The following is a 24,010-nucleotide window of genomic DNA, read 5'->3' as shown; positions in this document are numbered from 1 at the left end:
CAGTTCAGATATCTGTGTAAAGTGGGAAAGAGTGAGCTGCAATTACTGCCCAAGAAAAACCATTAAGAGAAGGTGCCTTGGAGGTCTGGATAACGACCATATAAAACTGGGTTAAGAGAGCTACTAAGCAAAACCCTTGAAAGGTTCTCCCACTGATTAAATACTCCTGTTCACTCTCTGTAAGAACATAAAGTTCTAGGATGGCTGGAGTCGGTTCTGTTTGTGTTTACCAGACCTGAGTGCAGTTTCTTCCAGTGAATTTGTCCCACCTATACTTTTAACAGTCAGGGTCTCCCGGGAAAAGGCCTTGAACCCCAAATAGTGCTATGATGAGAAGAGCCACTCTCTTTGTTCATTCTAGTTACACTTAATGAAAGCACAGCCTGTTCCCCGTTGTCAGGGAGCTTTCAAAGAGCAGTGCTGACAATGATGCACCAAGCCCATGCAGCTCCTTGCAAGGAAACTGGGAGGCATTGAGGGGTCTCCTCTAGTTCCTTAAATTTCTTCATCTCCAGGACAATCTCCATCTTCAACTAGAAAAGTTATTGATATGGCTTGTGACTGTTGCAGTGAAGGACAGAGTAAGAGATTTGGAGAGGTGCTCTCTAAACATCACAATTGCTTGAATTGAGACACTTCAGAGAATATTAAACAGCCCTTGGCTGTCAATCAGGGTGGTCACTGTCCCACTTTGATGTACTCATTATTCAACATGTGGATGTTTTCAGTAAGACAAGTCTCATAACATAGGTAGGTTAGAGGAAAACTTTGCCTCAAGAAACAGTGAAATACCACTGTTTTTCTTCGGGAAAGCTGGAGTTTCTGGCTTTGAAATGCTCTGTAATTAACAAGTGTGTGACTTTCTCATATACATCTGTACATGACTGACAGCAAGAGCAACCCACTTCTTATGTCTTGAATTTCTCGTGTCTGAGCTACTGCACACCACAAGATCACAGAAATAACTGACTTCACATAAAGTATCATCCAGGAAGATCTGAAGGAGCAGTAGATGCCTTGCCTAATGCACACCTCCATGCAGAAGCATTTGTGAGAATGCACACAGCAGGAGCAAAGGAACTGATACTTAACTCCTACAGCCAATGACTTCTACCAAGGTAAGATCTTCTGTCAGCTCAGAAGGCTGATACACCTATTGCCAGAGGTTTTCTGTGGAACCCAGCAGAGGGGCTAGTACCACCTGTGACTTTTTTATCTTGGGTTTGGTGGGGAGAAGAGGAAGAAGAACCTTAGACCAGCAGAATTAAAACTTCAGACTAGCACAAACCCTCTTCCTCTTCTTCAAAGAAATGCAAGCAGCTCAAGGCTTTTATGTCTGGATGTCACCTGCCTTCTTCTCTAATGACAGAAAAAGTACAACCAAACTAGTAAGTCAGGCTGTATTGGCTTAAGTGTTCAACTACTACTGTGTGTGAAGGAGAACAGGAACTGACAAGCTGACAATGAGTCATGTTATGATTTCTTACCTTTCTTTCAGAAGAGAAAGAAGGACAAGTTTTCCTCTTAGATTTTCTAGTTCACTGGGGAAAAGGGAAAGGATGTTTTACTTTTAGCAGCTGTTGTTCTTGCATGTGCTCCTGGACTTAAGAACACAGATAGAGTTGTGCTGCCAGGAAGGCTGGTATATCTGACAAGGCGGATTGAACTATTGGTGTGAGCCCAGAGAATTTTCGTTCATTTCTATTGTTGTGTTTGTGATTTCTCTAGGACTGAGAAAAAAAGGATAGATTCAAGGACACTGGAGGCAGATTTTGCAAAGAGTATTTCTTGAACAATCTAAGTGGTTGAGGATCTTTTCTCAAACAATTTTGAATCAATGGGGTATCTCCTCGTGTTCAATTTGAGTTGAGGGATTTTCTTTCCTTTATATATGCTTCTTCCTAAACCCTGTCTAACAGCTAACTAGTGAGGACTGTTGTCCCTGGACACCAGCTCAGGCTCTGATAGCTTTTGTAAGAGCATTTGTATCAAAATATTGTTGTGCTGGTGTCTCCACGGCCATCTGGGGCTTTGTGCAGACAGGGTGCTTACAAATGAATGTGAACCAAAGCAAATCAACATTGCTTGGCATGAATGAAATGTATTGCTAGGATCTGTCTCTGCCAAGCTAGACTGTTTGGCTCCAGTCCCACTCTTCAGGGGGATTGTCTGTCAAAACACAAGTTGGTATTATACAGCATCATGGTTTCATGGCTCACTAGTCCTTTAACCCTTCTCAGGCCTTACTCTTATTTGTTAAGTGGAAACCTGTAAATCTCCAGTTCTTAAGGCAGACTTGGAGCTCTGGTACCTTGCACCAATGACACTCATGACACTGTGTCAGCTCAGATAGAGCTTTCTCTTAAGGGACTGTTAAAAGAGTGCAACCCTTTTGAAATGAAGGCATTATTTCTTTTGCCTTAAAATGTGAAGAAATATATTTTGTACCATCTCATGGTGGAAGCCTGGCTTCTTGGTCTAGCCACCTGGTCACCCTTTCAAGGTGACAGTCCATCTCAGACACTTTACTGTTTCTCCCTTATTATCTCATTCCTTCATGGACAGCAGCTGTTCCTCCTGAGCTCTGCTGGTAAGCCCAGAGGCCACACATTAGAGGACAAGCCAAGACATCAGTGTGAATGACCTCATGGGTCTGCCATGAGGTGCATAATAATATTTCCCTCCCCATTTCTGGACATGTTTCTGAGTTCATTCAACATAAGTATGGACATAATAAATTACCACAGTGGCTTGGCCAAGACATGACACTACAGGTGACTCCAAGCCCATAACACACAGTTTTTGCTATAGCGAAAATCCACAGCAAGCACTAGTAGAAGTGCTGTCTCTGAAACAAGTTCTGTAGGGCTGCCTCCCTTCCTGGAAGTCCAGCCCTGGCAGGAAGGGAAGGAAGGGAGAAGGAGAAGTTCCTGGAAGGACAGCAGGAGAAGGATGTGCATATTCTCTTCAGGAAGCAGATAAAGTGGCAGATCCTCGGCTGACACCCCTTGGAGTCTGGAGATGGCTGAGAAGTGTGGTGACTCTCCGTAGGTGTGACACACAGCACGTGCCATCCCTCAGGCTGCCCACACCACTGCCCAGGCTGTCACGTCGCCCAGCAGCCTGGTGTGCAGCTGCAGCCTGATCCCTGCGGGCAGGGCAGCGGCAGCCTTGCACGGGCTGGGACGCTGGCAGAGCACGGACCGACTGCCCGGGTCACGCAGCCCTGTGGCTCTCCCTCACGTGGCAGGATCTGTGTGTTTTCCTTCAAAGTTCAGGGTAGAGCATGCCAGTACTGCCTGGCTCTCACAGGCAATGCTTGTTCAGGGGACCAGGACCTTTTATCATCCCAGGGGACCACAGTCCAGATTTTCTTCTTGTGGGCAGGAAGTCTTATGGATGGCCCCAGGGCTCAGCTGTCTCTGACACAAGGTATGGCACAGCTGTATGACCCCGGGTTGGTTTTTGCTGAGAAAATTGCTGCTGCACTGTGAGAAAATAAATTAACTATGGCCAAGCAAGATAAGAAAAGTCAAAACATAAAATTAAAGTTGTCAAGATGATGATAGCTAGCAAAGCAAGGCTTCAAAAGTAAATGCTATGTGAAGAGGGATAAAGCCCTGAATGGCTAGTTCCCTATGTTGGTTTAAAGATGCCTGAGCTGGAGCTTAGAAACGCTCCAAGTCCTTGGCTCAGGTTTAACTGATGTGAAGGTATGTCCCAAGTACTGGACTCCAAGATGGGAATGGAAAAATGGGCACATGAAAAAAAAAGGGCGAAAAAAAAGTGGCTGGGCATATGACAGAGAGGGAGATGTCCATGAAGAGTGCATTTAGTCCACTGATAGGGAGGAAGCATGAGGAATTTTACTGAAAACGTGAACACAAACACAGGCAGCTGAATGGCCTGAGCAGTTCTGCTTGGCTGCAGGCTCCTAGTCCATCCTCTTCCACTTTCCTGGAATGACCACTTCCTACAGAAAGTCCCAGCAGCCCTTCCCTGATGAGGCATCTTCTTGAGCTGGAAGGCCTGTGGGAGGAGGGCATGGACAGCACATCTCCAGCCATGGAGCTACTGGGTGCTGGTGCCCATGAGCCAGAGCTGCTGCCTGCAGGTTACCGCTCCCAGGACAATGTTGTGCAAAAAGCAAGCCAGGACATGAAAGGGGCTTGCAAGGCAGTAAATAAGTGTTTGGGGCAAAGGGGGCTGAAAGTTGTCTTGCTGAGCTTGCATGCAGCCCAGTATTAGGTAAGAGGTAACTGAATGTGCTGGATGTGCAATGGAGAGTTTTATAAGGAGCAAAGAGAAGTTCAGACACCCACACTGGGGTGGTGGCTAGCTATTGTAACCTTCCCCAGGTGGGAATATCTGCAAAGGGCATTTCTCACAGTTAGACAAGGTTATGAATTTTTTTATTTCAGAAAAATAATTAAAGTAAAGCAAGCAATGTGCAGCTACAATGGCTGGCATACAACAGGTGCTGGTATTGCATTAGAGGTCTAGTTAGGTTTCTGTGAAGAACCTGGTGGTGACTCGTGACTAAAATGTGAACATATTTTTCGTTTTTAATATGAAATTAGGCACCATCCAGCACTGAATATCTAAAAAATATCAACAGCCAGAAAATAAATGTAACAGTTATTATCCAGCTGAACTAGATTTTTCTGCTGGTGCATCAGGAGCTGGATTAGTCCCAGGGTAGCACAGAGGAAACAGAAGGGACGGAGACCTTTGCAGAGACTCGCATCCAGGTAGACAGAAGTGAGCCTGCTCAGCTGGAACTCTGCGGTACCACCATGCCATCGAAATATGCTGGACCTCAACTTACACATACTGCACTTTCCAACTGGGGAGATGCTTTGTCTTAATCTCCCTCTGAGTTCTATGGAAAGGTGCTGCCGGAGAGATGAGAAAGCCCGCGTTCGCGCTGCTGGAGGTGTGAGGCTGTGTTCCGAAGGCTGCAGCCCCTCTTTGCGAGAGGCGCGGCGCTGAGCTGGCCGTGAGTGCGGGCTCCGCTCCGTGCCGGCGGCGGTGGGAGCGCTCTGGGCGCCGCGGCCCCTCCTCGCCGGGGCCAGCGGGCAGCGTGCCCGCCCTGCCCCGGGAGCTCCTGCGGAGCGTCCTGAGAGGCTTAGTCACTTCTGTGCTGTGCGTTCCCTACGCTGCGAAGCATTTTTTTCCCGCAGCTGGGAAACACCAAGCTCTTCCCTCAGCTCGAGGTTAATCATCTGCTTTCAATTAACCTGTGACCTCCCACGCCCTGGGCGCTGTAGCTTTAACGCGGGCGCTGGGAGCGGGAGGGGGACAGCAGTGCCAGCTCCGGCCTCGGAGCTGTCGCGGAGCCCTCGCCGCCGCCTGCCATGGAGAGCCGCAGCCTCCTCGCCGCCCTCCTGGCCACTGCCCTCACCGCCCTCCTGCCGCTTCCCGCCGCCTCCTCGGGCCACCGCAAGCTCCTGGTGTTCCTGCTCGACGGCTTTCGCTTCGACTACATTGATGACAGCGAGCTGGAGGGTCTGCCGGGCTTTCGGGACATTGTGAACATGGGGGTGAAGGTGGATTACATGACCCCAGACTTCCCCAGCCTCTCTTACCCAAATTACTACACACTGATGACGGGTGAGTACTTGTATTTCTGTGCTGTGATGCTCCTCAGAGCTGCCAGCTTCCTGTGACTTTTTCTTCCAAATAAGATATAAAAATAACCAAAGTCGTGCTTTTAGCTGGGAGTTTAAGAGCACTGTGGCATTACAGCCCAGTATTGTTTCTCTGAAACATGTTCCAAATTTGGAAATGCCTCCTGGAACTGATTTTTGAAGTTCCTTTTTGCTCATCCAAGATGTAGCTGTGTCCTACCTGCTGCTGCCTCAGCATCACGGCCAGCTGGGGCTCCCTGGTGAGCACCAACGAGGGGCTACTGCATATATATAGAACATAGAAACAACTGGGAATGCATGGAAAATAAGTACAGAGACCGTTCAGGGGCTTTAATAAAACACATGTGAACTGTGTGGCTACACAAAGAACTTATTTTCAGTCAGCAGGTCTGTTTTGATAAGTTCAGCATTACATTTCTTTTTAAACTGTTCTTCTCTTTTGTTAACTTTGCTTTAAGTCCTCGTATCTGTAATAATTCAAAATAGCCAAATGAGAAAAACAGTTAGGGTTTTTGCTTTTACTCCCCTGCAGTTTTTCAGAATGTTCAGGGGAGGCTTTTAGAAAATTGAGATGACAGTCATAGTTTTCATTATGCTGATTTGCTTTTAATTTTATGTGGAGGGATATGATTACAGTGACACTAGGAAGGTGCAGAGAGTAGAGATGGACTAATTCCTTCAGAGACAGACACCAAGAAAGCAAAAGTTAAGTATAAAAACCCAACAAAACAGATCTATTTTCTGGAGTTTCTACTTGGATTTTTCTCTGGAGTTATTGAATAAACAGGAGTTTCCACCTAATGAGGAGGAGTCAGAAAATCTTTCCTCTCCTAAGATATGTGGCATCTTCCACTATTCTTGTAACAATGCAGTGCCCAGTGATTCATATACTGCTTGCTGGGAAAGCAAATAGATGCCATTGTAAGACAAAAATCTGACATCAGTTGTGCCCAGCTTGTTTTGAAACTGCTTAACCTCTTCTTCTCTCTCTCTATCAAGAGAAACTTTCCTCTTGTTCATCTCTGATCAGAGAAGAATATAAAACCATCACAGAGTTGGCTTTGATTATTTTTCATTGTTTGGTGCAAATATATGAATGTAGAATAAATGCTGTGACTGAAAATAGAGGTGTTCCACCCTAGGCCATGTTCTTTAGTTGTACATAGACAAACTGACCTAACACTTCATAGATGTGAAAAAACCTTTGGACGAACCTGTTAAAGAGAAGAAGAAGAGTGAATGACATTTTGTTCCTAACCACATTTAGTCATCATTCCTACCAAGTGTGTATACCTAAATTGAACTCTGTAGTCCTCAGCCTTTTGAGGAGTTTTTGAAAACCTCATATTTTGTACTCACAAAGAAGGAGTTTTGTTTAGGTGATGAAACACCGCTACTGGACTTTTCATACTTTTAGTAGAGTTCTGCACCTCAACCTGAAGCAATAAGACAGTCTGTGAGACTCAACTCTTCTTGCAAGTCTCACAGACTTTATGATAAGGATATCAAATCAAATACAATTGAATTGCAAATAGCAATTCACCTTCCCAACACATGAGTCACAGTAGTATTAAGTAGGTCAGGAACCAATGGAGGACTAAGTTTAGATGATGAGCGTTGCCCAGAGGAAGATACAAGACTGGCCTTGAGCTGTTGAGGTGTTATTGAACCCTACAATTGTGTCTTGGCACGACAGCAGGATAAGTCCCATAGCTGCACTGTTCTTACCCTTTGGGGTCATGGTGCCATTTCCAGAGAAAGGAGGTTTTATGGGGTGGTGGGGTTAGGAGTGCAGAGCGTGTGGCAGATGTAATGTTAAGCTGTGTTTAGTCTGAATCCATTAAATTTGCAAAGCTGACACAGGTTTTGGAGAAAATTCAGCATGGCAGGGTGACACAAGAATCCTGCCATAGTGACCTGCTTAGGAAATGGCAAGCTGCTGTCTCCCTGGTGCTGCTGTAAGGGTATGGGGAAACTTTCCTCACATCTCACCAGCCATGTACCCCCTCTGCTGCAGGCAGACACAGCTGTAATGGTCTTATTGCTGTTTGTGACTGGGATGTCTGGGAGTTAAATGCTACCATAATTTCTTCTGGGAAATCAGGAACAAATTATTCTTCATGTCTTGTCCTACACTGCTGTTTCAGGAGCTGCTAAGATAGTCAAATTTTAATTTCCAAAACGTTGTATTTATCTTTGTAGTATATTGGTATCTCTCAGCTAAATCAGTTCAAGAAATTGTGCATTCCCACCCCTGGCTTGTTCATTATTCCTTCAGGAGCATTCATGGCTGCCAGGTCTTGGACAACATGTACATAAAAGTGTTGCAGTTCATGTGTATCTGGCTTGCCACTATTCATTCTCATGAGCAAGGCCTTTCCCTTCTTCCTACTGCTTCTCACCCCGCGTCCATGCAACCTTCACTCCAGAACGGTTGAGTTGTTACTAAATGAGAGAAGTTCTCCCTCATTTCTGTGGCTTTGGAGGAGGACAGCAGACTCTGCCCCTCAGATACCATCACTGTTGGGACAGGTCAGTCTCCTCACACATGGGCTCACCTCCTCCTCCTGCCCAGACCCACAGGCAGAGGTTATGGAGATCAGCAGCATTGGCCCCAGTGCTTCTCAGTGCAGATGCCAAATAAATACAACTATAACTGTTGACCAAAAGCCACATATCTAAAAGCAATTAACACATGCCAATGAGAAGCACACCCCTTTCTGCTGAGGCGAGGTGCTGGGGGAAGCACTGACACAGCAGGACAAATAAGGTCCAGCCTGGTGAAATCTTGGAAGGGAAGCATGGGAGGGAGGTGACTTGCTTGTGGTTGTCCAGTGCTGCAGGGATATGGCAGAGCTCTTCATGGGTCCCACTCCCACTGCTGTTAACCGGTGGGAAGATATTTGCTGGAGCTTCCCAGATCACACAGAAAGCCTCAACCCAGATCCTGCTTAGAGACCTTTTCCTTTCCTGCACACCTACCACCATCATGAGAAAGAAAACCAGAGCATAGAAAAATGTAAAACCACCAAATAATTCAGTTTGGGATGAAGCTCCAGTCTTTCTGCAAGCCAGAGCATGGCATCAGGACCTGTTATTTGCTTGAAGAAGCATCAAACAAAAGCCAAATCAGGGCTGGTACAAAGGGATCTTGCTGACAAACAACCGGAGAAGCTGTTTTGTTACAAAAACCTGGTGCTGGGCAAGGTAGCTCAAGGATGTGCTAGCTTAAAATCCAACTCTTTGAAAAGCAGTCTTCTCTAGCAACTTCCTTTATGCTATGTTTCTTAGTATTGGCTTCTAGTGTGGCAGAAAAACTTGTTTTTAGGTGGTTGGGTTGCTTTCTGAGTTGCTAAACTGAATCCTACCTGGTGTCTGGGCTCTCCATGGTGCAGTTACAATATTGCAACTGTTGCCCTGAAAAACATGACCTGAAGAATCAGGTAAAAGGAGATGCTGCAGCTGTGACACAGCTTTTGCAGGACTCTTTGTGGGCTTGTCAAAGGAGGGAAGAAAGAGTCCAAATACATCTATTCAAAAAGGCTCCCTTAATCATGCCATATTTGTTTTGGAAAGGAAGGAATTAAGACCACAAGCCAGCTCGAGCTGTTATCCAGTGGGGAGTTTTTAATTTTTCCCTTTCCCTGCTGTGGCCTGGCTCTGCAGGGAGCTCTCATGCCAAGATCAGTGGAAAGTCTGAGGTCTCCCCTGTAGCCACTACAAGCAGGAGTTACTACTTCAGAGCACTTCATGCCATATCTGTCAAGAAAAGCTGCTCATGGTCTGGTTGGGTCCTCCTTACCTGACAGCCTACAGGTGTTGGAGGGGTGATAAAGCACTCCCTGCAGCCCAGCTCTCCTGGATTCTCCCCCAGCTGAGAGCACTCATGGGTACCTCACATTTCCAGCCAGCATAAACATGAACAGACAGTATCACATCTGAGACAAAAATCCAGAAAGGATTTATTTTCCAAGATTGTAACTAGAAATTAGGTCTTTCTGGCAGGTCTTCCATGTGGATGTGCCAGCTACCTGGTCAGCTGTGCAGCCCCACATCCAAGAGTCATATTTCACTTCTCCATGGGAAGCAAAGGGAGCTCCTGATTGCAGAGATGGGTGGGGAACTGCTTGGAGAGGAGCCAGTGAGGAGCCTCCATGTACCTCTTTGGACAGGACCTGATCTTAAATAAGTAGCAGAGGGGCCGTGAGGTCCCCTGAAGCTTGAGGGGTGGAGGAGAAGGTAGAGTAGAGGACATTTCAATCTCCTGCACGCAGTGAGGGCTGTGGCCTTTGCAGGGATGTCCCACGCTTGCTGTAACACAGTGATGACATGTTTGGGGCTTGTCTAAAATACAGGGGTGGTGTGTGTTTTCTCAGCCACTGCAGCCCATCTCTACATATGCCATCACCTCCTCCTCTGAATAGCAGGAGGGAATGGGGCAATATGGCAGAGTTCCCACAGATAGGTGGGAGGTCCACTCTGCCAGGCTGAATTTCACTCACCTTCCATATTTACATCTTCCCTTCACTCCTCACTCTTGATGTTGGCATACTTAACTGCTGAGGGCCTGGGTGGATGATGCCAAAGTCTAACAAACAGTCTGCATCTGTTTGCCCCTGAGCACAGCAAATCAACATACACTGCGCCCCATTTATTCCATGTTTTCTGGGAGAAAATACCCTTTGGGCTCCAAACCCTGGAATCCTCTGGAGTCTGGCTGATGTGCACACATACTAGTATATTTACTGTTTACTGTGAGAGGTTTCCTGATTAAAAGCACAGCAGCTCCAGGCTCCTCCCACTCAGCACCTGAAGGAAGTCCAGTCTGGTGATGGTTCTAGTGGATGCCTCTTTTCTGCTGCACAGTTAATGGCATCCTGACTCCAGCCTGGTCCAGAAAAGGATGAATACAACTTCTGTTCAGCAGTTAAGTGAGTTCTTAACTATGTAAGCAATACCTGCATGTTTTCTGAGGCATAAAAAATGGAAGGATAGGAGTACAAGAGGGAAGTTTATTACATATACATGAACTATCTCCACTGTCCAAGCTTTGAAAAGATCCAGAAGGACACAAAGTACATGATGAGTGACAAGGGAAAAAGGCTTTTTTTTCTTTTTTGTCCTCTCAAACAGCTACAGATGTCAGCAGCAGACATTTAAAATGTTCTGTTTGTGAAATACAGCTCTGAAATCAAGTATCTTCCTTTTCTTGTATTCATTAACTTTTCATTTCTAAAACTCTGTGTTAGGAAGCAAAAGAGTATGAATAAGTCTGTGGTAATACTTTTAACTGGCAGGGAAAGGGTACTGTCCCAGCAAGAACAGGCTGGAAAAGATAGTGGGAACCAGGAGGATTTTTGTTTTCACATTCTTCCTCTCACTTTGTTTACTTCCCACCTGCAGAAAGGCTGTAATGACAAGATTTTTCTTTCACACACCAAAATATTGCAAAAGTCTGTGTTTGCTTCCTACCAGTAAAAAAAATGGAAACATTTCTAAAGTGTAGAACAGAAAGTTTTTTCTAACACAAGTTCACAACACTACAAATTGAAATGCAGAGTTTTTTTCCTTCTTATTGGCTACAATCTCACAGCTCACAACTAGTGTACCTGCTACCAGCTATTAGTAAAGTAGATATTCACATCTCAAGGTATTTCTTAGCCCAGAGCTGAAGTCACTGCCAGAGGCTCATACTCTGTTTAATAGTGCAGGCAGCAGCTTTGGCCATTGTTCTGTCCAGTGCTTGGAGCTTCTGTCCCTTGAGCCACACCCAGATCTGGGGGTTCAGGGGTCCCAGAGTGATCCCTGAGCTCACCACAATTCAGGAGAACAATCAACAGCTCAAAGTCCTGGCTCTACAGGGACACAAGACCTGACTTCCCACAAGAATGCATCTGTAAAACCTCAGCTGGATGATTTATTAGCTATTTTTGTGCACCCCACCCCTGGCCCCATGATGAAAGAACTCAAGAGTTTCAAGCTCTTACTAAATGAATCCTCTTTAGGGGAAAAAATAATGCTGTGTATAGCAGAGATTTTTTTTTTCTGTGCTTTTTGATGCAATCCTCCTTGAATTGCAAAGTCTTGCCTGATGCAAGCTAAGGTGCTCATGCTTTGGCTCTGTCTGATTTTAGAGGTCATAAAAATTTGAAAAGATATTGTGAGCAAACTCCTTTGGAACATGAATTGTCCATGCACATCATGCACACCACTTTTTCTTGGGGGTCTGCGGATGGGAGGGCCACTTTGCCCATGCCAGTGTTCCCCCCAGACTTCTCATGAGCTCTGGCCTTCTCTGGGCTACTTAGGGTTTAGCACGTGGTCTTTCTCATCAAAGCAGAGCAGGTGAGAGCCATCAGGGGAACAGTAGAGCAGGGCATATATCAAAGCTCAGTTTCTGGGGAGAGAAACCACTATATCTGCTCCAGAACAGGAATATAGTGCTGGTCCTATTTTCTTCATCCTTATGGGAGGCAGCATGAGCGGAGGGAAGCATTTCCCAAGGCAAGTCATCCAGCTGTTCACATGGAAGAAATTAACTCTTCCCCAGATTGTATAGCCCTGTGGCAGCCTGTTTTTTCATCTTCCTCCCTGACTCTTATTACTTTCAAGAGACTGGGGGCATTGTGGTGGGACATGAGAAGAAAGGTCTCACCGTAGTGGCAAGGCAAATATCTAATATTGCATAGCACATTTAGCTAAATGCATGTACTGATGTTCACCATCAGATTACGGTACCTTTGTTGCACTGGCTAAGACACACACTGTGGGTTCTCTGATAAATCTGATTTGCTCAGTGCAGAGATGGCAAATTCCCCAGGAGCACATGCTCTGGCTTCTGGATCTCACGCACGGCCAGTGCAGGGTGCACAGCACTCAGTGTTGCTGTGCTGCTGCTGTGGGTGGCCAAGTGACTGTGTGCTTTGCTGGTTTTTTAAATTTCGTCTTTGTTTTGCAGAGATTCATTTGAATGCTGATGAAAGTGCCTGGAAACATGGGAATGTGCTTTAGACAAATGCTGTATGTAGTGTCCAAGTAAGCTGTAGCATGCAGACTTGCAAATGCTTTTGCTGGCTCTCTTCCAGAAGGATACAGCAGTTATCATATTCTTGGGAACTATACCCTCTTTGTTTTCCTCTGTTGCTTGAGGAGGGAGTAAATTTTACTACAATGACAGTGAGTTTAAATAGTGACATCTGTATGCTGAAATTGCTTTCTGCCCTGTTTCTATTTTTGAGACTCCTAAGATAATATTTGATTACAGAGGAAAGCTGCAGCAATGGAAGAATAATAAATTTGGAATGTTATGGTGACTCTCTAACACCATGCTTCTATTTTGAAAATGATTCAAAGGAAGCACACCAAAGGTAATTTTCTTAGGCTGGAGAAAACAAGTAAAAACAGGATATAAAGAAAAAGGGTTGGACAGGTGACCCAAAAGAAACTTGAGAAATGGCCTTAATTCTGTGAACAAGTACCCTGGGGGAGAGGGGGTGGGGGCAGAAATGCCTGTTATTCTAGGGCTTTTCAATCTGGTAAGCAAGGCTCAGAATAGCCATGGCTGAAGATTAACAAAGGTCAAAAATAAAATTAGAGATCAGGCATACTTTTGAACAGTGTTTACTGATGACAAATATTGGGAGGAGCAACCCAAGGAAGAGATTAATTGGTTGATTATTGATGTCTTCCAAGAAGTTCTAGGGTCTTTCTGAGACACAGGCCTCAGGTAAGCAGACATGAATGCATTAAATTGTCATGTCTTCTGATCTGTTGCTCACCTGATCTTTTCTGACCCTGTGAACCAGGGATGTCTGAAACGAAAACTGATGCCTTATAGTCTTCTAGGCCTCTCTTTCAAGAGTGAAAAAAAGGATTTGGAGTCCATAGAAAATTGAGCTAATCTTATGTGGAGAACAGAACACTATCTTCTGTATCAGTTCAAACAGTTAATTAAACTTCCCAACAATACTACAGAGAACAACCTCCAATCTCTTCCTTAAAAATGTGGACAGACAGCAAACTTTTAAGTCCTATAGGATCAGTAGCAGCTAGAGCTCATTGATTCTTTGTGAAGACTACACTATACATCTTACAGATCCCTAATACATAGGTTTCACATTGACAGAGCTTCAGCACTGACCTGTAAGTTTCCCAGGCTGGCACAAATTGCCTGCTGCAGTTTATCAGGTTGATAGATGCTTAGGAACACATGGACTTGAAGAAGCTGAGGTTGTCCTGTAAATTGTAGGGCTGCATTTTTGATGCACTATAGAGTCTTCCTTCTGTCTCTTTTGAGACTTACAGAAAAGAGAGCACTTGGCAGCCTGAAGAGAGCAGATTACTGACCATCCAATCCACCAGTTCTCCTATATTAAACCTGTTTGGCTTAATATGGTAAGTAGTGACTGCCACAAACTGGGACCACTTTTTTCCCTCTGGGAAGGAGGAAATGTTCTGCATAACTGAAATACTTTTTAGAAGGGAAGGAGAGTTCAAAATCCATTTCAAGATCACATGCACCCAAAGTATACAGAGTCCTCTGCTTGAAATGACGTCTTTTCAGAACACGAATACTAAGGTTATTTCAGTTCTGATCACCATGCTCAGGCTCAAAATAATCAAAGCCTGTTATCTGGATCCCTGCAATAACATGACTCACCAGCTAATGAGGACAGTGTCTATCACATGCTTTAGTCATTGCTTTTTAAGATATGTAAATAAGGAACTTCCAGTACAACTTATTCTTCAACATTTCTTTTCCCATTTCTGTTAATTCATCTTCAGAATAATTATTAAAATACAGCATCTTCTCTTCTGACAATTACAAGAAGTAGAAGATATCTCTCAATTATTATATACTAGTTTCTTGTAATATGAAGTTGCCCAAGGGTCTCTTAGACACAGTAAGAGGCCTGAACATATCTGATGAAATTATTGTTGTTCCCACAACCAAGAACAAAGCATGATCATTACAAGAAAAAAAGAGAAAAGCTAACAATAATGGAAAATAAAAATAACTTAAATGTGTTTGCCTAGTTTTCTCCTGCTTGCAGAAAAAACAATGTGCCCTATGGATAAAGGAAGAAGAAATGTAAGTTTCTCAATATTTTTCTAGATTGTGGTTGTATCACCTTCTGTTCACAGCTTGCTTTGCACAGCCCTCTGGTTGTGAGTACTGATGGGTACCTTAAAATGGCCTCAGACTTGGCAGGCATTGGATGTTTAGGAGCCAGGTATCAGCCAAACATGTGGTGCTTGCAGGCTGCTGCTGACTTAGTTTGTGTATGAGGCTGGGTTGAAATATTGAGCAGGACGCGGGGTGGAAGACATGTTTCTTCTGACCTCAGCTGTCTAAAATTTGGCTGCCTGAAGCTGAGAAAAGGCTGCAATCTTTCTCTACCAATAATTGAGAGTGTATGCACCTCCATGTACCTGAGATGCCTGTCTTAGGGTGGCATGAACTGCTTTCTAGACATGACTCTTCTTATCCATTGATTGTGAAGGGAACACAGGAACCTGACAAGCTTCAGCAACTAACTTATGGGTGTCTGAACTGGGGGATTTAGTAAGCAAACTGGAGCACCCCAGTGAAAGGTAAGAGTCAGGGAGATGTTCTGAACAAGAATTCAAGACAGGGCTTTTCAGCTGATTTGCTGGATGATCCAGTAGTAACAATGGTGGTGCTGCCAGCATCCCTCTACTGAAGAATACCAATCTGATTGTGCTGCTTTCTTCTCCACTCTCAAAGGTCGCCACTGCGAGGTCCATCAGATGACTGGAAACTACATGTGGGACCAAAAGGCAAATGTATCTTTTGATATTGGTGTGAATAAAGAAAGTCTGCTGCCTCTCTGGTGGAATGGATCAGAGCCTTTGTGGGTCACAATGATGAAAGCTAAAAAGAACGTTTCCATGTACTACTGGCCAGGTTAGTATGTGAAAAATTGCTACAATGCAGCTTGACATCTGAGCACTACATATGCTGTAGGAATGGCTCTCTAATACAAATACAGATAGAAATACAAACAGAAATTTTATGTGCTTTACTAATCAGAATAGAAATTAATTAGATTTTCTTCAGTCATGATGATTTGCATATGCTTAGAAAGGAGAACACTGAAGTGTCACTAGCGGCAGCTTTCCACTACATGCTAGCTTCAAGAGGGTGCTGCCTTGAAGAGCATGCCCTCCTCCATCAATGGCTTGTTCCTCTTGCCCACCTGTAACTTCTGCTATGCTGAGTGGTTGCTCCATGAACGGTTCATGGTCCAAACAAAGTTAAATAGTAACCACCCTCCCCCAATGCTTCTTTGGTTTTAATCTGGAAATTAGTAGCTGAGAGCTGAAGATGATCTGCTCTGTGGGGACAAGAAAATACAGCTGAAAGCAAAGCATCCTTGTCCTCTGGTCATCCTTCATTGTCAATTCATCTGTGGTCCCAGTTGCTCTGAGTCTGAGCCATTCATTTGGAAAGACTTGGCTTTTCTGTTCCTCGTTTGTTAGACATTGGACCATGGGAATGACTAGGGATGTGTAATAACAAGTCCATTTTAACTGACAGAAATATTGTATCCCCTTAGGGCTATGTTTTTAGGGACTCATATGGAAATAGATGTTCCAGCTGAGCAACCAGACCAAATCCCTTTCAAAGCATCCAGTTTCTCAACTTTTTTACCTTCTAACTGCTACCTATGCTAAGCAGTCTACAGATATCCTCAACCTGCAAGAGTGGGCTGGAGGACCAGAGTTAGAAGAGCTGTACTGAATGCAGACAGTGCCAGCAGGGCAGTGGCAGCTGACTCATGCCATGGGCTCCTGGCCAGCTCGTCTCTGCATCCCAGTGAACATGTGCTTGGCCACAGTTGTTCCATGCAATGTGGCCAATGGTGTCCTGGCAAAAAGCCCACGATTCTAAGGAATGGAAGAAAGAGCAAACCAAGATGAAAAACATTGAAAAGCCATCCAGAGTGTTTCTACAGTATTGAAGAGCAAAAAGGTCTGAGGGTAACAATATTGCCTTTATGGACTCAGAGGCAGTCAAAGAGTTTACATCAGCCCTGGAAACATACTGCTTCCTCAAGTGATCTAACAGCAAGGCAAATAGTAGGATACAGAAATTATACAAGAATGTAGAAATTCTCCTAAAAGTTTACAAAAATATCTCTTTTTGTAGACGATTCATTTTTAACTACTATTGTAATTGCTCTCAATAGGTATAATTATGTACTGAGTAGATGTAACAGCCTATGGAGAGCTGCTGAAATCCAAAAAAGCCAGTATCACTTTCCAATAAGTGCCTTTGGACTTCACCTAGCTCCTTCACGTTGCCCTTTGAGCAGTGTTTCCCAGGGGGAAAACACGAGGTGAATGTATATGTATCCCTATACATATATGTATACCCTTCACTCTGCCTGCTATTTATAGCTGAAAATTGTAAGGAACAAAAGAGACCCTCTTTTCCCAGCGCTTATGCTCCCAAGTGTATGCATTGAACTCTCTTATGACATGGAGGGGGAATTTTTGCACGATCTGGCATTTTACCTGTGGACTGTGACATGTACTTCTGTCTGTCCTTAATTATTTATCTGTGATGGCTGACCTTTGGCAAAGCCATCAGTGCTTCAGTTCAGTAAAAGCTGAAGCCATGTTTATTTTAAGGGTACTCCAAATGCAACAGAATTTGTTACAGTTTCCATATATGATTTTTTAATTTTTTTTGTTCCACAATAAGGACAAAATCCATTAAAAAATTCTCAATCTACCATTTTAAAGCTTAAATTCTTAACAAGCCATTTGAATGGGAAGCAATACTAAACAAAATGAAAATAAAAGCCCAAGATTTAATAATCATGGTGAGTAGAGGTCCCACAGACATTTGCACTGTATATGATCTGCTATTAGCAATTCGCTTTCCAGCCTAAAAATACACTACTGCTTAGTAATGAATCTTGCAATTATGATAAAGATCCAAGCAGGAAAAATTTGGGAAACTCTTAATAAGAGCTGCAATATATAGCCAAATTCATCACACTGTTCTGGAAGATGCTATTTTGTCTTTAGCCAGCAGTAAAGACAAACAAAATCAATGAACCATAGCAGGAATGCACTGGAAATGTCAGAGTGCAGATTCCCAGGATTAACTTTCACCAGTGCCATTTCCTCCTCAGAGCTAGTTCCAAGCTTTGCAAAGTCTGAACCTGCAAAATCTGCTACATTTTCTTCCCTACATTCCTCTTTTGTGCATAGTCACTGCCTAAACAAATACAATCCAGATCCCAGCACACTGGAATAGAGAACAGGAGAGCTCTCAGATGTGAACAACAATCCCACAGTTTTATCTGTGAGTCTAACATAAACCCAGCAAAGACAACTCATGGGCAGAACACATCTGGGATCTCTTGACTCTAGAAGCAGAGGAGCCAAACTATCACCATGCTGGGGGTCCCAAACACCCCTTCTGCCAAAATATAAGGCCTTGGATTGTAGGGATGTTTTGCTCCTTCATGCTGTGTGTGGGGTGAAAGGCTCAGCCCTGCTCCCAGGTTGCCTGTCCGAAGCACTGCTGCTCCAGCAGGTGGAGAATGCCCAGAGTAGTGCAAGAGCATCCAGGCAGTACCACTGAGGTCAAAGCTTTGGAGTGGTCCTCACCCTCAGACCAGTAAGTGGTGTCATCCCAGATGCTCAAGTTCCTTCATTTTCCAGCAGCCTATGCAACTACTTCAGCTGCAGTGCAGTGACAACTTTTCTAAACACAGAAATGAGAGGGGGGAAGAAAAAAGACTCTAAACTCAACTTTTGTCATTTAAACACAATATTTACCAGACCATACAGCTAGTCTGGAATGTGTTCAAAATCTTCTGTTATGACATGAAGTGTCCAACTGTTAAATAAATGTTTAGAAATGTAATTTAAAGCTGGCAGAGATTCAGGTCTCCATGTCAGATAGATAAAGAGGGGCCCATATATCACTCTGAAAGAAGTCCTTACTCCTCAGGTTTTAAAATAAAGGTTTAGCACCATACAAAAGTATGCAAAGGTATCAAGCATTACATCTTAGTAAATACAGCTTAACTATTTGTAGTTTAACCAAGAAAAATTTAGCATTCCCTTTGGCTGGCTCCAAATCTGTTTAAATTTCCTTTCCCATAATATCTAAAAGAGAAAATTTACCATCTGTCCTGGTCTTTAGCAAAATGAAATTCAAATATTAAAGGGTCTTCATTGCCAGTATTTTGGACTTGTAAAAAGGCTCAACATTAAAAACCCTAATTTAAGTTCTATTCAGCATAGAGACTTAAAAAAAAAAAAGGAAAAGTAAGCTCTTGGTATCAAAGCATCTTGAATTTCCAGTGCTACTGTCAATGAACTGCACACTCAAAGACCACTATTTCATGGCCAAAATGATTTCTAATCATTGGTACCCTGTAGTCTTTTACATCATGCCCGTTACTTACTTGACAATTTAGAAATAGCAAAGATATCTCAGCAACTAAAATATCCCAGATCCCAAAGAGGTTAATGCTCCCAGTTAAAATTATCTTGTGAGTAATTCTGAGGAGCGTTATTTGAGAAAATTACAATCTGATGTCAGTATCTGAAGAAAAAAGAGGCAAAATGATCATATTAGTCACTGCCTATGAGCAGTCATCCACCTGAAGTAAAACACAAGGCATTTCTAATGACTTTCCAAATGCATTCTTAACTTCTTCCCTGGTTTTGGAGGGAATCTTGAGCCAGACTCAAGTATGAAAGAGAAATCGGCTCCAAAGTTCCAATTCAGTCCTGAAATACTGGCAAAGCCCACAGAGGACTACTGCATCACCTCTAGCATGTGAGGTTGCTGAAAGCCCTTGTTTTGCCGCTGGTAGCACCTAAGACATCCTACAAAAGACTCTGAGAGAGGAGCTCTGTGCCCTCAGGGAAGAGGACTTCCTGGATATGACTTCAGGCCATTAATGGAATACATTTTTCTGATGAGTTGGTTAATATCAGCTTGGACCCATCTCTGCTGCACAGTGTAATTTCTTGGGGATATTGTGTGCAGATGTACAGAAGTTTTATTGTGGGATGATCTAGACAGTCAGTTCTTGTCAAGTATTCTGTTGGCTGTTTATCCAGGCTGCAGACAACTGTCATGGTGGCTCATGGTGGAGAGATGAACACTAGAGTATCTCCATGCAGAAAGTGGAAGATTAAATTGTGTTTGGGGCAATAGGGGAAGAATGAAAAATAAGAACCATCCTATAGTTTTAATAGAGATAAAAATCAGATAGAGGTTCAAGAGTAGGCAATTCCTTTCTTACAGGAAAGTAAATCAGTTGTTTATATTTGGTGTTTATTATTGAAAATAATTCATCATAATGGATGGGATCCCTTGAAACATACAAAGCATGTGGAGACCTGGGAGCCTCTACCACAGGCAAAGAGACTGAATCTGTCATGTGCTATGGCCCTCTAACTTTTGGAAAGAATAATTTCCATCTGATTTATCTGGCTTTCTGCAAATCGGTGAAGATTTAAAAAATTTCCTAAGCCTAAACATTTAAATTTTTCTATTTTTTCATGGTACTCCTGAACCATCACATCAGAAGACTCCTAGCCAGCTTGGCCTGCAAGCAGTGTGCTTTTCCCTGTGTCCCAGTGTCACATCAGTGATGTGAGCTCATGGGAGCTGAGATGCAAGACTGACATTCTGTATATTGAGTGTCCCAAATCTGTAAATTACCTCTGATAGTATCTCTGCTCACTCTAGGCCCCTCTCTGTACTTACACCTCCTTCTCATGCCCCAAGCAACAAGTCAACTTATGACAGCTCTTAATGCCCATCACTTTCCTCCCAAAGGAGAAGCAGAGGGGCCCAGGTATAGATAGATTCAGGCTCTGGCTTCGAGATGCCTTTTTGACCAGACTATGTTGCTGTATACAGAGGCCATTTTGCAAAAGGTGGGGTTTTTTTGTTTTGATTCCTCCTTGTGCCCCAGGAATACATCAGAAAATGCCTGTGATGGGAGGACTCTGGGGTTCTGGAGTGATAATTCAAATTAATCCAGTGTTTCTGGAAGCATATCTCTTTTAAATATTAATATTATTCAGCAGCATAGTAACTGGAGAGCAAAAGGGCAAAGAAACCTCACAAAAACATGTTTTTCTATGTTCAGGGCCATGTTCTCCTGTAGGATTTGTCGCCATAAATTTTTAGGCCACAAAACAGATTTTATTTTGCAAGGAAGGCTGCAAGTTACCAAGAGAGTTAATTGGTTTACACTGTTTTAATAAGACCTCCTGGGAAACAGATATAATAGTGGAGAGCCAGTATCACATAGTAAAATAGAGGTTTATAGAGGATATTGCAACATAAGATACAGTGTGTCTAACTGGAAAGTATTTGCTGAACTTTCAGAGAACTATATCTAAATCTATTATGTTGGAAGCCTGGAAATGAGGCTATATGGCCCCAGAAGTTAAAATATAAACAAGCTAGTGATTTAGGTGGAAATGGTCTGCCACTAGGGAATCACACATTTTATTGTGGGAAGGTCACACAGAGACCTTCCTTTTAGAGAGGGAAATAAAAGGATCCAATGCACAGTTTGTTACAAGCACTTGTCAAACCAGCCTCTCTCCCCTTTTCCTTTGCCAGCCACATGGTTTCCTGCAGGGAAGGCATAAGGTAAGCAATGTCACAGGGAATTTACAGACTTGAACTTGGACACCAAGGTGTGTGGGTCTGTGATCAAGGTGAAATAGCAGAGCTTACCACATTTTTTGCTCGTAGGTTGCGAGGTTGAAATCCTTGGAGTCAGACCGAGTTACTGTCGTGAGTACTTCAGCGTCCCAACAGACAAAAACTTTGCAGATGCCATCAGCGATGCCCTTGAATCTCTGTGGTACGTCACTAGATTTTTGCAGTGTGGGTTTTCCTCTTTCTGGGACTAGTTTATGGATTTACTATCAGGGAGATTTTCAGGATTGGCTTCCAGGTAGGAAGATGGGGGCAGAGACTGCTTTATAGTATTATCATAGAAACACCATAACAGAAATAGGTCCTTATATTAAGAATAGTGGGAAAGATGTGCTCCTCTGTTTCTGTGTAGGCTCCAACAAGGAGACATCCTGACTTATTATTTTTTTTAATTAACAACTTCAGGATGAGCCTGTGCCTGTCTGTTCACTGACCTGCAAGGAAAGGCTTTGAAATGCTTGTGTTTAGAGAGGGAATTTGGAAATCCTGAAATTCACGTCCAGTCCCTTGTTTATGAGACTGATGCTTTGGCTTTTTCTTCATTTTAGAACATCTCAAGCAAAATATTTTCAGAGTGGCCATTCCTTTTGTGCAAATGTGAGTATAGAATAGAGTAGAATAGAAGAGTTCAATTGGAAGGGATCTACAACAACCATATAGTCCAACTGATGGGAATATATCTCTCAGACAACTCCTAGGAAAAATGTATGCTCCAGACCCAGCTTTCAAGTTCCATCGTCTCTCATCCAAACAGTTACAAGAGACAATTCCACATAGGCTGCAAAATCAGGGAAGATAGCAGCACCACCTACAGAACCAATGCCTTACCTTGGCTATAACTAAGCTCCTCCTTTTAAAATCTTGTTGGTTCTATAGTAAATTCACTCCTAGGAAACCCTTCTACTTCAATACTTGCAACTGGCATACCAATTTGAATCTGAAAAGTTTTGTATTCAGATGCTGAAATAAAGGCTCCAAAATTATGAGGGTGCTGGTGGAAATGTTGCTCCCAGTTGGACACTGGGTCCTGTTGCACAGGTGCTCACAAAGAAGTGTTGTTTGCAGCATGGGCTTTGGGCTTAGACAGAAGGTGTATGAGACCATGTGAGAGGTTTTATCCTGAAATGATTTAGCTTAGATTTAAAGACAGTTACCTGCTTGTGACATAAGGAAGCCATATGTACCATAGAAGGCTTTCTGGAGATTTTGCAATGCTTTTAATTCAGTTAATAAAAAAGAGAATGGAAGATAATAATACAGACACCAGGTCTTACTGTAGGAAGCTTTTTGGACTGGATCATTTTGGGATGGGTCAAGATATACTTGAAGCCTCCTGCCTGGTTTCTGCGAAGCACAGTGTATAAAACCACTCAGTGCTGTTTCTCAGCTTTGTAATTGTGAATACGGTTAAAAGTGTGACAGAAACTGTTAAAAGTACCAGCCTTTCAAGCTGTTATTTTGGGTAGCTAATTCAGTCCAAGCCGCAAGACTGCCTGTTGCTGTCTGCAGTGGAAAAGGCAAGGGACACAACGGTGTTGGTGGAACAACTTGCAAGAGGTGAAAGCTGATGATTTCAAGAAAAGTAAAAATCCCTGCCATCAAGGTGTCTGCCATAAATAACAGCTACAGTCTTCTGAAGTGCCCAAATCCTACAGATCATCCCAGCATGGCAGGAGGTCCTGTCTCTGGTGTCTGTTTACACACCAGCCCTGGTGAATTTCTTCCCGAGTTCTTTTTCTTTAAACTAAAGTGCCCTGTCTCCAACAAGGCAGGAAAGAGGAAAAATGAATGATCTTAGATAAAATTAATAATCAGGTTTGGGTGTAAATACTGCAGGGACTTAAAGTAAGAAGGGAAGGTAGAGAATGAACAGATCAAAAATCTGTTAGATTTTCCTTACTCTTTCTCTCATCCACCCTCTTTGTTTACTTCTTTAAGATTTAGAAGTTCCATGCTGCTGAGCCTGCCCATAAGAAGTAAAGCCTCTGAAATGCTTTTATTGTAGACATATTCGTTTAGCAGGATTTAGCATCTCTGAGTAGAAGAGTCTCGAGCTTGTCATCTATATCTTTTGCAAGTGCTTTTGACTTTTGAAGCTGTTTAAAGGCTGGCAAATGCGGTGTGTTTCTTTCCACACCTCAGATAATTGGAAAAGCCCATTAGGCTGAGGCTCCCCTTACCTATATATGAGAAAACAGCCTGTGGCAAGGGCAGTCTGTTGCCTGGAGCAATGCCTTGCTCAGTAGCCCTAATGGCAGCTATTAGTAGTTAAAGAACTGCACTTAGGCTCCCACCAAGCAAACCTTGCAGGGACTCCAGGGTAGATAAGTACCTAACTCATCAGGGAGCCACTGAGCTTCTCTTAAAACTGAAGGAAATCATCCTTCAGCAATATTCTCCAGTCTCTTCAAACAGGTGCTTCAAGACCACTATTCGGACCAAGAATATTCAAAACAAATTCAAGCATCTCTTTTTGGCAAGGGAAACTACACCCTTCCTTGCATCTTTTCAACAGCTGTAACTTAAGGGCTGATGTAATTTACCTACCTTCCTCAAGAGGTGTATTCACGAAGACTGCATCGTGTTTGCAAAGTGTGCTGGTAGAATATAAAATACT

General features: G+C 43.4%; 1 protein-coding gene across 1 annotated transcript in view; it reads left to right on the top strand.

Moving 5' to 3' along the window:
• The first annotated feature begins 5,132 nt into the window (after window positions 1-5,132).
• The window catches only part of ENPP6 (ectonucleotide pyrophosphatase/phosphodiesterase 6), a 31,775-nt gene continuing 12,897 nt past the window's right edge, over window positions 5,133-24,010 (top strand). The window contains exons 1-3 of the mRNA XM_015625521.3: window positions 5,133-5,613; window positions 15,400-15,579; window positions 21,427-21,538. Of these exons, the coding sequence (XP_015481007.1) occupies window positions 5,358-5,613; window positions 15,400-15,579; window positions 21,427-21,538 (548 nt within the window). The 5' untranslated portion in view covers window positions 5,133-5,357. The remainder of the gene's footprint in view (window positions 5,614-15,399; window positions 15,580-21,426; window positions 21,539-24,010) is intronic.

Source organism: Parus major, chromosome 4 (assembly GCF_001522545.3).
Source record: "Parus major isolate Abel chromosome 4, Parus_major1.1, whole genome shotgun sequence".
Taxonomy (NCBI): Eukaryota; Metazoa; Chordata; class Aves; order Passeriformes; family Paridae; genus Parus; species Parus major.
The sequence above is the reverse complement of the archived record's forward strand: the minus strand, read 5'-3'. Positions and strand labels throughout refer to the sequence as shown.